The following is a 13,868-nucleotide window of genomic DNA, read 5'->3' on the forward strand; positions in this document are numbered from 1 at the left end:
TTACTCATTTGTATTTATTCGTTTTTATATTTTTAAGAGATATAAAAAGTAGCCCTATTTTGTTGAAGACGTCAGAAAAGTTGGGTAAAGACTAGTAAGCTAGTTTAGTTAACATTTAAAGAAGATGTTCTTTGAGAAAGTATGGCCTTTATGGGCACTTGATTTGCTCAGGTTGAAGGACTCATAAATTCTGTTACAGACAATAATTCTTACAAAATATGCTTTGGCCTGAGAAAAAACAACAAATGCCCTTCCATACTAATTGTCAGATAGAACAATATCCTCTAAAATAATTTTAGTTGCATTAAACCTTTGAAGGACTATTTACTGCATCTGGCCACACTCCCACCATAGACCACACAAAGATATGTCCTTTCATTTCCATCTTTTTACCTGAGCAACATTGTCAAAATGATGACAAAAATGATGATGGAAATGAAGATCATTCTCAAACCTCCTTCTTCTGTGTAGTATTCTGACAGCTGAATGGAATGTAAATTTCAATTCCAATTTCAAAGTTTTGGTTTAACAGTAAATCAACTTTTGTAAAATACATCCGCTTCTGCATGTGTATTTGTAATTATAAAAAAATTGCAATTTTGTAGTAGTTAAGATAAATTAATTAACTGCTCAGTCAGTCAAAACTCTGCAGCATCCATGTGCCTCTATTTTAGAAACAAAAAATGTTTATTGTCATGGAAATCCCTTACAGTCATTAAAAAGGGCCTTGTTACAATGAATATAACTTTGTCTTGTAATAGGACACATGCACAAACGATAAGGTTGTTTTCTACTGGAGTGCACTCTCTATCATTGTGTTGAAGCTTTTAATAAGTGATGCAAAGACAGAATGAAAAACATAACCAGTCAGTGACCAAGCAGCAACCTCAAGGAATATGCTGGATCAAACTGGCCCTGAACACTATAAAACAAACATTCAAATACCCTGAGTCTTAGATGGATTGCCAACTGCAAAAATCAGACAATGGGTCATTGAGGTTTAAGGGGCCCTGAATCCTAACTGGGGTGTGTTCTGCTCACATTTTCATACAGGGCCTGCAGAGTCTCCAGGTCAACTACACCGTTGTCCAATTTCAGAATGGCTGTGTGTGAGAGAGAAAATAAGAGTCAAAACTATGTTCACTGGTCACTCTATTCAGTCATACAGCAATACTCTTGCCTTGGAGAAAATAGAGAATGTCAGGAAAATCAAATTTGGGAGGAAAAAGTCAGAAGATATAAAAATAAGGACAACCAAAAATGATAGAAGAATGTGACTGGGATGTTAATGATCTTTAGCTTATAAAAGTAAGCCCTTAAGTCATTTAGTGACCTTTTTTTTTCTCTGGTGAAAATGCAAGTTTAGAAACTGAATTCAGCAAAAATACAGCAGTTAAAGTACTTGTGCTGCATAAACAGCTTCAAAGCAAGCCCACCCAAGGACAAACAGATTGCAGTACTTAAGAAGAAGCAATTTGTTGTTGTGACTGGTCGTAGGACAATCCAATTGTGTGAAAAGGTATTTTCAGGTTGAAAGGTCCCCTAATGAAATCCATAGTATATGTTACCAGACTCAAATTCATATTCTGACAATTCATCTATTCATTAATTTTCTGTAACCACTTGTCCTCTGGAGGGCCGCGGCGGGGCTGAAGTCTAACAACACGGGGTAGATCCTTGACAGGTCAAGCCATTCATACTAACACCTAAGGCCAATTTAGAATCACCAATTAACTGAACGAGCATGTGTTTGGACAAAGTAACAAAGTAAACAACTCACCATGCTGGATATCTTTCATGTCAAGATGCATTGAGGACATAAGAATTCCTACTGCCTGAGAACGTTTATTGTTTAGGAGCTTCACAACCTAAAGAAAAGAAAAGGTATTAGGTCAGATCTTAAAGCTCAAATGTACTTGTTAAGCAGATGCATCAGTGTGCACAGAACAATACATCTGCTGCTTCTCATGACAACAAACAAAGATGTGCAGCCCTGTGCTTCATCCACTTGTCTGTAACTTGCCTATGTACAACATGGATACATGGATGCTCCTGTCAGTCATCCTAGCTGATAAGATGAGTAGGCACATGGCTCAAAGGAATGGGTAAGAACAAAAAACAGCTACTAGTACATCAGTCACCCCCAAATGAAGGACCAGACAAGCCAACATGATCATCGCCTAGAATAACTACTGTCACTGCTGTTGTTCTACGGAGGCCTAAACACTCCTCAGTCAGTCTATATGGATGATATTAAACTGTATGCCAGAAGTGAGCGAGACATTGACTAACTGATCTATACTACAAGGATAGGAACAGGGAACAGAACAGGGAAGGTTGTTAGAACAAATGAGATTGAGCTACTCGAGGGCAACATAGCAGATGTTAATAAGTACAAATAACTTGCCACAACAAATGGAAATCCCAAAGAGGCCACAGGGAAAGCAGACACAGCCATATACGTATTGAGAATGAGGCAAGTGATACCTTAGATACCCTGATGGCATAATAAGCTGGTCAAAGGGGGAGATAGAGGCCACTGTTATCAAGACAAGTAAGCTCCTCACAATGGAGAGTTTTACCTCAGATCCAGCACAATGAGGTTGTGTACTAAGCGAAAAGAAGAAGGCTGAGGACTAGTAAGAGCAGGGTGTACAAAGCCATACATGGAACACCAATAACCAAGGTTTGGTGGAGGTGAGCCAAGATCATGTGGGATTTCCAGATTCTAGAATGACAAGCTGATGATAGTTAACCAACCGGACATTGAAGCAGTGGAAAAACAGCAGAATAGTGCTGTAGTGATAGATAAAGTAATCCTAAATGATAGCAACATTAGAAAGAAGGGACATGAGAAGCTTGAGAAATAAAGGGCTGAAAGGGTAAAAAAAAAGGGCTGAAAAATGTGTGAAGGTGAAGGTAATAGTTGTCCCTGTGGTGACTGCTGGAAGTGGCTCCAGCAGATTCCAGGAACAGCATCTGAGATTTCGGTCCAGAACAGTGCAGTATCGGGAACAGCTGAAGATCAGCTGGAGATACTGTGCAGGACCTGCACCTGTGTTCCTGTGACCCTGCCAGCACTGTCCATGTCCCCGGAGCTGCCAGGAGTGAGGCCTGAGAGTCATGCTGCGCTTCAGGAGAAGTGCTGGGGATGCCAGACTGGAGTTGGAGGAGCGGAGAAGGAGGTTCAGATTGGTGGCGCTGTCTGTCCTCAAGGGGAACATGAGGTCTTTGGCGGCGGGATGGATGGACTGTGTGCGCTTGATGGGACCCAGAGGGAGTGTGTTATGAGAAGAGCTTTGGAGACCTGGCTCATAGGACCACAATATGTCTGTGCCTGGCTTCAGATTCTACGGGCGGACACACTCCGTTGGCATTTACATCCTTCCCTCAGCGGACAACAACAAGGAGACACCATTGACGAGAAACACCATGCGATGACATGATCCATGCCACTGTTGCTATGCAACTGACCAAACAACCATATTGGACACTGTTTTGTCAACTATTTTTGTATATTTTTTCATAATTCTGTAAATTTTTTGATTACACTTTTTATTTTAATTTTACTTTAATCTAATCTTATTTTACTTTATCTTTCTTGTGTTTAATTTTATATGCAACAAATCTACGTAGATAAAGTAATTTCCCTCGAGGATCATTAAGTCTAAGTCTAAAACAAGCCAGTGACACAGATCACACAAATCTTGTACATAACTGCCTTGTCTATACCCCCCTATACTTCCACATGTTCTCCATGTTGTAATGTAATAGAAAGCATTTGACTTAGATGATATATGAGTGTGAATACATGGCCCAATCAAACCTATTCTGATTTTGGTTACATCCACCCATCCAAACATTTTTGTCAGTTTATCCACAGTGGTGTTGTTGTGGCAACAGGCTAAGCATGGCATTATAGATGTTCCTCTCTCTAAAGATGAATTTTATCTCCTCAACGGGTATTCCCAGCTCAGCTGAAATATACACTCACCAGCCACTTTATTAGGTACACATTGCTAGCAAAAATTTGGACCTCCTTTTGCCTTCAGAACTGCCCTTAATTCTTCATTAATTCCTCAGAGATTTTGGTCCATATTGACATGACAGCATCATGCAGTTACTGCAGATTTATCAGCTGCACATCTATAAAATGAATCTCCCGTTCCACCACATTCCAAAGGTGCTCTACTGGATTGAGATCTGGTGACTGTGGAGGCCACTGGAGTACAGTTAACTCCCTGTCACATTCCAGAAACCAGTCTGAGATGATATGAGTTTTGTGACATGGTGCATTATCCTGCTGGAAGTAGCCGTCCGAAGATGGGTACACTGTGGTCATAAAGGGATGGACAACCATTTAAATTTATTTAAACCATGCTCTATTTGTACTAAGGGACCCAAAGTGTGCCAAGAAAATATCCCCCCCCACCATTACACCACTACCCTCAGCATGAACCGTTGTTACAAGGCAGGATGGATCCATGCTTTCCTGATATTTACGCCAATTTCTGACCCTGCCATCCAAATGTCACAACTGAAATCTCGACTTGTCAGACCAGAAAAACCAAAAACCAAAACAACTTTTTCTAATCTTCTATTGTCCAATTTTGGTGAGCCTGTGCGAACTGCAATCTCAGTTTCCTGTTCTTAGCTGACAGGAGTGGCACCTGGTGTGGTCTTCTGCTACTGTAGACCAACTTCGTCTAGGTTTGACGTGTTGTGCGTTCAGAGATGTTATTCTGCATTCCTTGGTTATAACAAATGGTTATTTGAGTTACTGTTGCCTTTCGGACGTCTTGAACCAGTCTGCCCATTCTCCTCCGACCTCTCACATCAACAATGCATTTTCATCCACACAACTGCCACTCACTGGATATATTGTCTTTTTCATTCACCATTCCCTGTAAACCCTATTGATGATTGTATGTGAAAATCCCAGTAGATCAGCATTTGCTGAAATTCTCAGACCAGCCCATCTGGCACCACCAACCAGACCATGTTCAAGGTCACTTACATCTCCTTTCTTCCCCATTCTGATGCTCGGTTTGAACTTCAGCAAGTTGTCTTGATCACCTCTACATGCCTAAATGCATGTAATTGCAACCATGTGATTGGCTGATTAGCTATTTGTTTTAACTGGATGAGATTTCATCCAAGTCTTAATATCCAGGGATGCTCGATGGTTGGGTTTGCAAGATCCTCAACACGCTCTTTTTTATTGCCCAACATCAGGAGTCAGTCAGCAGATGTCAAAGAGTCAGCAGTTCTTCTCACTGGCTGAACACAGCCTCGGCTGAGCCTTATCTACCCTTTCTGTTTTGTGATACACACTCCTCCCACACATTTTTGCTAGTGCAGCCACTGAGGCCACATCCCTTCTGGCCTGCCATAACCTGGCCATAACAGACACTTTTGATTGTCTGAACATCTGTGCTTCTTTAACAAAATTGTGTCTTCTGTGAAATATTTCCATGATTCTTATTTACATGATATAAATCAAACTTGAACACAGAGACCTGTTTGGACTTAGACTTGGTTATGGTGTCAGAGAGTGGCTGCTTCTTCTCCTTCACAGCTGTTTTGGAGAACAACTCCACAAACTCCTCAAAGTCTACTTCTGGCTCTTCAATTGTCTCCCACACTAGCGAAGAAGACACCTCCCTGAGAAACACAAAACAGCACTTAGAGAGGATAAGATTATTACTATTTGCTTTTGAAAATGTGTCAAGACAGCTCCATTCAAAATCAAAAAATAACATTGACCACATTTTCCGCCACCCTACAGCGCAAGGATGCTGTTACAGTGTAAACTGCAAACTGCAATGCATAGTGACAGTGCACTGATAGAAAGCTTTTCATAAAGTATAACGCTGCTGTGGACTGCAGGTATATATCAGTGACATTTACTGGCATCCAATTACAAGTGGACTGCTCTAATTAGGATATGTCAGTGGACACCTTGCATTAGAATGCATTTCCAATCTCAACAGAGCACTTTTTTATTGGGTCTCACTTTCCCACTTTATATGCCAATAATTATGTACATTTCAGAATACATACAATAATATCACTATTGTGCAATGGAAAAATGTTTTTTATATTTACCAAAATTAAATAATCCGACTTTTACTAATGAGAATGACATTTTTAGTATGACACTAAAGAAAAGAACAGTGGTTGGTTCTCGTACTTTGTAGAGGCTCTTATGGATCTTGTTATTGAGGACTGTGGTTAGGCCTATCCAATATCCTGAAAAAATGTAAGCAATGTTTTCAAGTAGTTTATTATGGAGCACAATATTGTGGCTCCCCAATGTCTGGATGTGCCTGTTTGCATATAGAGCAGAGAACTGTAATCCAAACCAAGTGGTCAGAAGCACATTGAGATGCATTGTAATGCTTACTCTGAATTGACATAGAGCTGGTCAAAATGGATGGGAAGACCCCATACCAATGTCTAGCGACTACTTCACTTGTTAAAACCAGCAGGTGGATACTTTCAGGAGACGTATCCACTGTCTATTGTCATAGATCATCTTTTTACAATGACTATTGAGCACTAAATGATTTCTGTGACATGTCATCTCTCCTTTCTGGTGGACATGTATTTCCTTAATAGTGCATCATGACTATGCAAAATAAATCAAATAAAATAGCTCAGTTTAGACTCAAGATGCTAGTATGTGATTAAACATGCAGCATGATTGAGCAAATCATGGCTACATGTTACCATATTTACTTTTTATTGTGGAGCTGTATTCTGGTCCAGTAGAGAGGTTTCATGGGTCTTGGTGGCTCTACCACAGTCTTCCTTGGTGGTTTCTCCTGAGCAGCACCCAGAGAGTACAGCCCCAGTGGCAGTGGAGGAGGCAGAGAGCCCAGGAGAGCTGGAAACCCACATATGTTTCCTGGTGGTGGAGGGGGAGGAGGAGGAGGCCCACAACCTGGAGATGGTGGTGTAGGGCCTACCAAAGAAGATAGCAGAGGAGGTGGTGGAGGAGGAGCTGGAACGGAACCACCTGGAAAGGGCAGAGGAGGAGGTGGTGGGGGAGGTGGAGCCGGCACTAAGCCACCTGGTAAGGGTGGAGGAGGCGGTGGGGGAGGAGGAGGTGGTGGAGGAGGAGCTTGCATTGAGACACCTGGTAAGGGTGGAGGAGGAGGTGGTGCGGGAGGAAGAGCTGGCACTAAGCCACTTGGTAAGGGTGGGGGAGGTGGAAGGGGTGGTGGGGGAGGCGGGGGAGGCGGGGGAGGCGGAGGTTCCACACTTTGTCCTGGAAACACAGCATCTCCTGGAACGATAAGCGATGCAGGTGGCTGCAACTGACATGAACACTGGAAGCCACCATGCTGGACTGGAAGCTGCAAGAGGTTGTTGACTCCACCTGGCACACTACAAGGCACTTTGACTTGACAACTGTCATCCATAGGGGAGGTCTGCACTGACTTGGCCTCCAAGCAACCCATAGAGGGAGCTGCATCTGTCTGCAGGTGAGCGTCACACACGACTCTCAGTAGGCCCTCCTCTCCTCCACACTCTCTGTCTGTTGTGGAGGTGGTGGGTTTCACACTGTCCAGCAGAGATGGCTGTCGCTCCAGCTCAGCAATTTTAGTTCTGAGGTCTTCTATGGTTTGTTCCAGCTGTTGGATAACATTAACATGTTTTTCCTTCAGTTTTGCTGGAGGAAGGACACATTTCTCCTGTAGGAAAGAGAGAACCTTGAGGTATGACAAAAATTATGACAGTCTTTAGTCTCTTAAATCCAAAGTCAGTAAATCAGAGTGACTAACCTCTTGGTTTTCTGTCTGTTGTTGCCTTGAAGCCAAGATTCCTCCATGATGATCTGGACAAACAGGACAGTACAACACAGTAGAGAACAAAAATACAGAAATAATTTTCCAGAAGGCTCAAAAGCGAACACAAATGTATGAACTCAGTTTATACTTAGGTTTAATCAAACTTACATAAAGAAAATGCAAAACCAATATATTGTACTAGTTAATATGTAAATGATAACATGTAACAGTCATATACAGTGTTAGAGTTTTTATGCATCAGACCAAGTAATGCTTTAGCAATAGCCAGTTGCACACTCAGCAGCTACACCAACTTTACTTAAAATGATGTGGTGATCTAAGAGAGTAGGCAGTGTATCTTATTGATATAATGAAGGTTACCATTACTGAATACCTATTCGATAATATGACCAATCTTGAGTGCAGACCTGACTGCTGAAATCATCTGTTGGCTAGACAACTAGACTTTTTGATACATTGCAACTCTTAAATTACTTCAGTTACTATGACTTTGAATAGTTTTCGGCCACCTGTGTTTCACAGCAGCAAACATATAGCTGCTAGTTTTCTTGTCTTCCAGGATGTGGAAATTAAATGTCACTCTTTCCTGGAAAAAAAGGTTATGATTTCCCTTTCCCAGTAAATAGAAACAGAGTATTGCTTCTCATTCATTGGCTTGCTTAATCTGCTCTACAAGCAGACTTTTCACCACAAGAATTTAGAAATTGGTTCACGAGCCCACACATGGCTCCTCTCAATCTTCCTGTTGATCTGGATTTCTTAATCTGTCATTCTTACAATTGACCTCTGGCTGGCAGTGACATAGAGAGACCATTGCATGTGAACCCCATCTTTCTCCTCCAGATGGCAGCCCCAGTCTATGGGTGGTAATCCCTGGGGCCTCATTTACTGAATAAATTTCTCTGATTGTTGGTCATCACTGGCTAAAGAAACACAACCCACGTATTGACATTCTGGGTTGGAGATTCTGATCTCTCTTGAGTATATTAAATTCATCAAGTTCTTAAAGACATCTTTGACAGAGCCATTTGGGCCAATTCTCTTCTCCCACTTTGTCCTTATGGCTGTGACCTTGAGCTCCTCCCAGATTCATATCTTGCACTTCCATGTTTATGCGTAGTGCGTCTGGAGTTTTGACCATATAATTAGATCTAAGAAATACCTAATATTTGTTTTTGATAAAGGGAACATAGGAGTTCACTACAAGTACTAGGTAATGCCTTTAGGGTGCCCCAGCCGTTTTTCGGGCACTTGAGAAAGATGTGTTCAAAGATATATTAAATATTATTATTATATACCAGTTTGAGATAGTAGGATGACATTCAGATTTGCTCCCAAATCAGAGCAAGACCATGTCCTTTGAGTCTTGCAGATACTCAAAGGACACTAATGTGGCAGTTAGGGGCTCCAGATGGATACTGACAGGATCATTGAGCTAGTCTATGAATCAACAACAATGGTTCTTGGCTTAGTTAAATTATATAGATGCCTTATCTACAACTACAGTTTCATTGCCATGAGCTTACTCTAGGGGAGTGACAGTATTGGCTGGAGGGGATAGAGCACTGCACAGATTCCTGTTTTGGAACAATCACAAAAATATGGAATATATCTTCCCTACTAGAAATTTTAATTTCAAATGGGACAAATCCCATTTTAACTTTTCCCTTATTGATCAGGCTCCAAGAATCAAAACATCACACTAGATGTCGTTTTTGGCAGTCTGGCCCCAGTACTACAGTAGTATCAACTATGAAAAGACACAGACATACTCAATGGACAAACCAAATCATTAACACTGTCATCAAGTGTACAGAATTACCCACTTTTGCTGTGTCAGTCAGTTACCAGGCAATAGAAAGAAAGGAATTCCCTGGCACTTGCTGCTTTGTCAAGTAGATAATCACATCTATTGTTTTTGAGCTGTGGGGTAGAGGTGAGAAAGAGTTGCGGTTCTGATTAGGAACGCCATTTTTGTCCCATGTTCTGATGATGCAGGTCAACGGAAACTATTTTTTCTTTTGTTCTCCTTGCAATGTTAGTACTTTGCTGCTGACTTGAATTGTTGCAACTGTTTCTAGTAAATTTAATTGACTGACTTTATGTTGTAATTACTTGCTAAATAATTACTTTACTCTGAACCAGTGTAGTATCCATGGCAACACCTGGCTCTAGTGTTACTTGAGAATGTCCAGAACATACAGAGTAAACCACTGGCCTTTCACATCGCCAACAATCTCGGATCTGACCTCCTGCTGTAAGAGCTTTGTGCCTGTTTTTTTCCCCCCTCTCATACGTCACTGCATCAACAACTTTATCATTACACATTTAAGTATACTACTCTGCGAGATAAACAATGGACAGCATGGTGTATTTTTTTTTTAATGCTTTCAGTTTGTTGATGAGCTGAAAAATGGAATGGTTAAAGCCTAGCTCTTTCAAAATATATTTGAATAAATCACTGTGTCCTGCATCTCGATATGTGCTGGCAAATCTCCTCTTCTCTTCTCCTCGGATGCAGAGCAGTTCACGGATCTCACCGTCTTGCCAGTGTGTTGCCATGATTGATAAAAAAAAGTGTGCCATATAGCTATACAGTCGCACTTGCATCCTCTGATCTGTGCAATTTCCTGAACATCACGTAGGGCCAATTCCCCTATGCACAGCACATTTGATTTTTTTGATCAAAACTTTGTTTTTGAGCAGCTCAGGCATGTATATCAAGGACATTGTGTAAATTAGGTGGGTTGACACGGCATGTTCATATCGAAGCCGAGCCGAGCTGAGCTGATGTGAAAGGGGCTTTGACGTTGGTGTAGTCCATGTGATATCAAGTCACAGGTGTATTGTAGTCACAATAAAAGTACCGATGAAATCCAGACAGTTAACAAATTGTTTTGTGGAACTCCCAAAGTCATAGCTTGTCCTCTGAACAGAAGACAGAAGCAGAACTATGCTGTATGTACCCACAAAGCTGCTCAGCAAGCAGCTTTTGACTCATGGACTCAAACTGAACTCCATTTATAGTGTGTGTATATTTATATATATTTGTATATATAATATTTTAAGAAATATAATACCTTAATCAACCGCTAACTAGTGGTCTTGAGCACTGAAGAATCTGAATAACCAGACTATGGTTTGCTGAATTCAATACTGTGTGTACAAATTGACCACATTTAGCCAGCATGTAATATTTTGTATAATAACTATAAAAAAGTTGGTCTTACCTGCCTCTGTGGATTTGAGACCAGTCCTGTTGTCTCCACCAGGCCTGGGTGCAGGCCAGAGGTCCTTGATCTGACTAAGTAGTTTCCCCTCAAGAGGATCCAGGGAGTGTGGTGGTTGGTTGACAGTTGCCCATGTATACAGCTGGTCATGCTGGGAAAACAAAACTCTGGCTGATTTGATTTATTTCTTATTTCATACCACTTTTACAACTGCTATACCAATATTATGAAGCGGCATGTCCATATGTGGGATTATACAGATGCAGTGAAGTGAACATCAAGGGGGCTTCAGCTCAGCTTCCCTTACTTGATATCAGATTTAGACCACAGTTGCAGTTTCAAAAGAGCTATAATGTCCAGGCTCTAATGTTTCTAATCTTGGAACTGAACTGAAGCAGGCCTTTAGCAAGAATCTCCTGATGAGCAACATATTTTAATATCATGTCAATAATATTTAATTTTCAGTATGATCCAAAAGGCAAGTAACAATTTCAAAGACATGCTGTTTAGTATACTTAAATGGGAGATGGATATTTTTCTCTGTGGTGTACATCAGCTTCTTACCAGCAACTCCATTACATTTAAGGATAGGAACATCTACTAATGCTTGGTGGTTTCCAAATGTAGGTAATATTTTTCAGCCTGAACTGGGATGCTATTATTTTATATTCCTGTCCTTCCTACACATGTCATGCATGTTGTACAACACTTATGTCTTCTCATGACTCTGAAGACAGTTATGCAGATGACAACAGGTTTGTTGACAAAGAGTAGAATCTGAGTATATTTTAAAATGTAAATATAGCATAATGCTTTCTTATGTAATAAAAGGCCATCTTGTATATTAAAAAGTCACAACAATCATGTTGAAAGTGTTTAAAGTGTATCCACATACATCAAACTTGGTCGATGCAGTAGAGGGGATATGGGCATTGCTGCCCCCCAGCTGTTCTCTGAAGCAGTCTGTGAATGGCAGCAGGAGACCCATAGCCAAGATCTTGGAACAAAGCCTCTCAGCCTCCTCTGGCTCATCATGATGTTGCTGTTGCAGAAACAGTTTCTCCAGAAGAGTCCGTCCTGGATAGTCAGGAATGGAAGAAGAAGAGAGAACATGTATTTTGATTATATAATGTACTACTGCATTTCCAGTCTTAATTTTTTCTCCTCATACAATAGTATGTTTCATTGAAAGGTTGAGATTTTACAATATGTCATTTTAAGACTGAGTTTAGGAGGGCTTTAGAGACTTTTGGAGAATTTATTTGAATGCTAATGGTTAACACAGAGAAACCATGGAGAGATCGAAGAAGGAAATCTCTGAAAAAGGGAGCATCCACAAAGAGCTTTCAGACAGAATAATAATATTAAGCAAGTTTCTCTGTAACGTGTACGAGAGTTGGATGAAGAAAGCACGGCAGAGTGAAAGAACAACAGTGGGAAAAAGAGAATGTTAGAGGGAATACTGCTTGTCAAAGAAACGTTTTGGAACTACAAAGATCCTGACATGAAACAGGAATTTCTGCACCTCAGAAGAAAACATCCAGTTTCAGGTATGTTGCTGCCTCAGCTCAGACCTCTGATCGCTGAAAAAGAAATAAAAAAGGAGCTTCTATACAACTGTTTACAGCTATACAGTATCACTGTACCACAGATGCACCTCAACAATCAAAGTTTTCCACTTTCTCTTGAGGGATCCAAAGGTATTTCAAGTCCAGATGACATATCTAATCCCCCCATATAGTCTTGGGTCTACCCAAGTGTCTCTTTCCAGCTTGCAAAGTAAAGCTCCAAAGGGCAGTGCCCAGGGGGAAATCCTCACAAGATTCCCAGATCCACCTGAACTAACCTAATACAAAGGAACAGAAGCCCTCTTGATGACTGAGCTTCTCACTCATCTCTACATGTGGACTGCAATGGTTGGAAAGTTCTAACAGAAGGTGACTGTAATGCTGAATTACATTGAAATGTGCTCTCTACTCACCTGTGAATACATCCTGGAAGCCACAGTTAGATACCTGTCCACAGGAGGGTCTTCTAGTTGCACAGATGGGTTGGCTGCCTCCTCCTCTGTAGCACAGCAGGGATTCTCCTGAACCCTCAGAGCCTCCTCCGTCCTCCTCTCTGCTCTTAAGCCTCCTCTCAATCTCCTCCGTCCAGTCAGCTGAGCGACTCAGAGTGCCAGCAAGGCTGTGAGAGCGCTGTCTGAGAATACGGTGGCCCTCTGCCATTGCCCTGTTAACAGTTAGGTTCCTGATTAGGTTTACATCTAAAATGGATGTCTTTACACTTATATTTACATTTATCTTGAACTTTTTGGACTTTTAATTGATTCCATATAAGCACAATTTATTGGTATTAAAATCAACTTTCAAATGTCCGTCCAAACCTTCCATAAAGGTAAACCATTTGAAATTTACAGAATGTATATTTTTGTTGTGGTCAGTTTCTTGCTTGTTATGCAACCATTAAGACATCTGAATCTACAGAATATTGTGGCTCTGTCAACAATAAAAACAGTAGGCGTCATGTTCACCTTGATGGAAACAAGAATATCGTTTGACTAAGTATATGGTATTTACAAACAACTCTATGTTGGAACATTTAAACTGCTTTTGGAAAAATATATTTGTAATGTATTTTTGATAATACATAAAACTGTCTTGGTGCAGCTGATACTGTAATCAATATCTCTAAAACTGTAAAAACACAGAATGAATAATTGTGCTGTTTTTCATTCCACCTCAACAATAGCAATAGCTTTAAATTTCTCTAGATTCTTCAGATTTGTGCATATATGACATACACAATTGTGGACAGAGCC

General features: G+C 40.8%; 1 protein-coding gene across 2 annotated transcripts in view; it reads right to left on the minus strand.

Moving 5' to 3' along the window:
- Positions 1-13,868, minus strand: part of fmn2b (formin 2b) — a 35,303-nt gene that overhangs the window by 19,119 nt on the left and 2,316 nt on the right. Inside the window, exons 2-9 of one of the 2 annotated variants that reach the window (XM_047609111.1) lie at positions 13,029-13,279; positions 11,943-12,124; positions 11,048-11,198; positions 7,791-7,843; positions 6,742-7,700; positions 5,520-5,664; positions 1,781-1,868; positions 1,042-1,103 (exon numbers count right to left, since the gene is read on the minus strand). In XM_047609111.1, coding sequence (XP_047465067.1) covers positions 1,042-1,103; positions 1,781-1,868; positions 5,520-5,664; positions 6,742-7,700; positions 7,791-7,843; positions 11,048-11,198; positions 11,943-12,124; positions 13,029-13,279 — 1,891 coding nt within the window. Of the gene's footprint in view, positions 1-1,041; positions 1,104-1,780; positions 1,869-5,519; positions 5,665-6,741; positions 7,719-7,790; positions 7,844-11,047; positions 11,199-11,942; positions 12,125-13,028; positions 13,280-13,868 lie in introns of both variants that reach the window. The other variant, XM_047609110.1, reaches the window with a different exon arrangement.

Source organism: Mugil cephalus, chromosome 16 (assembly GCF_022458985.1).
Source record: "Mugil cephalus isolate CIBA_MC_2020 chromosome 16, CIBA_Mcephalus_1.1, whole genome shotgun sequence".
In the NCBI taxonomy this organism is placed as follows: Eukaryota; Metazoa; Chordata; class Actinopteri; order Mugiliformes; family Mugilidae; genus Mugil; species Mugil cephalus.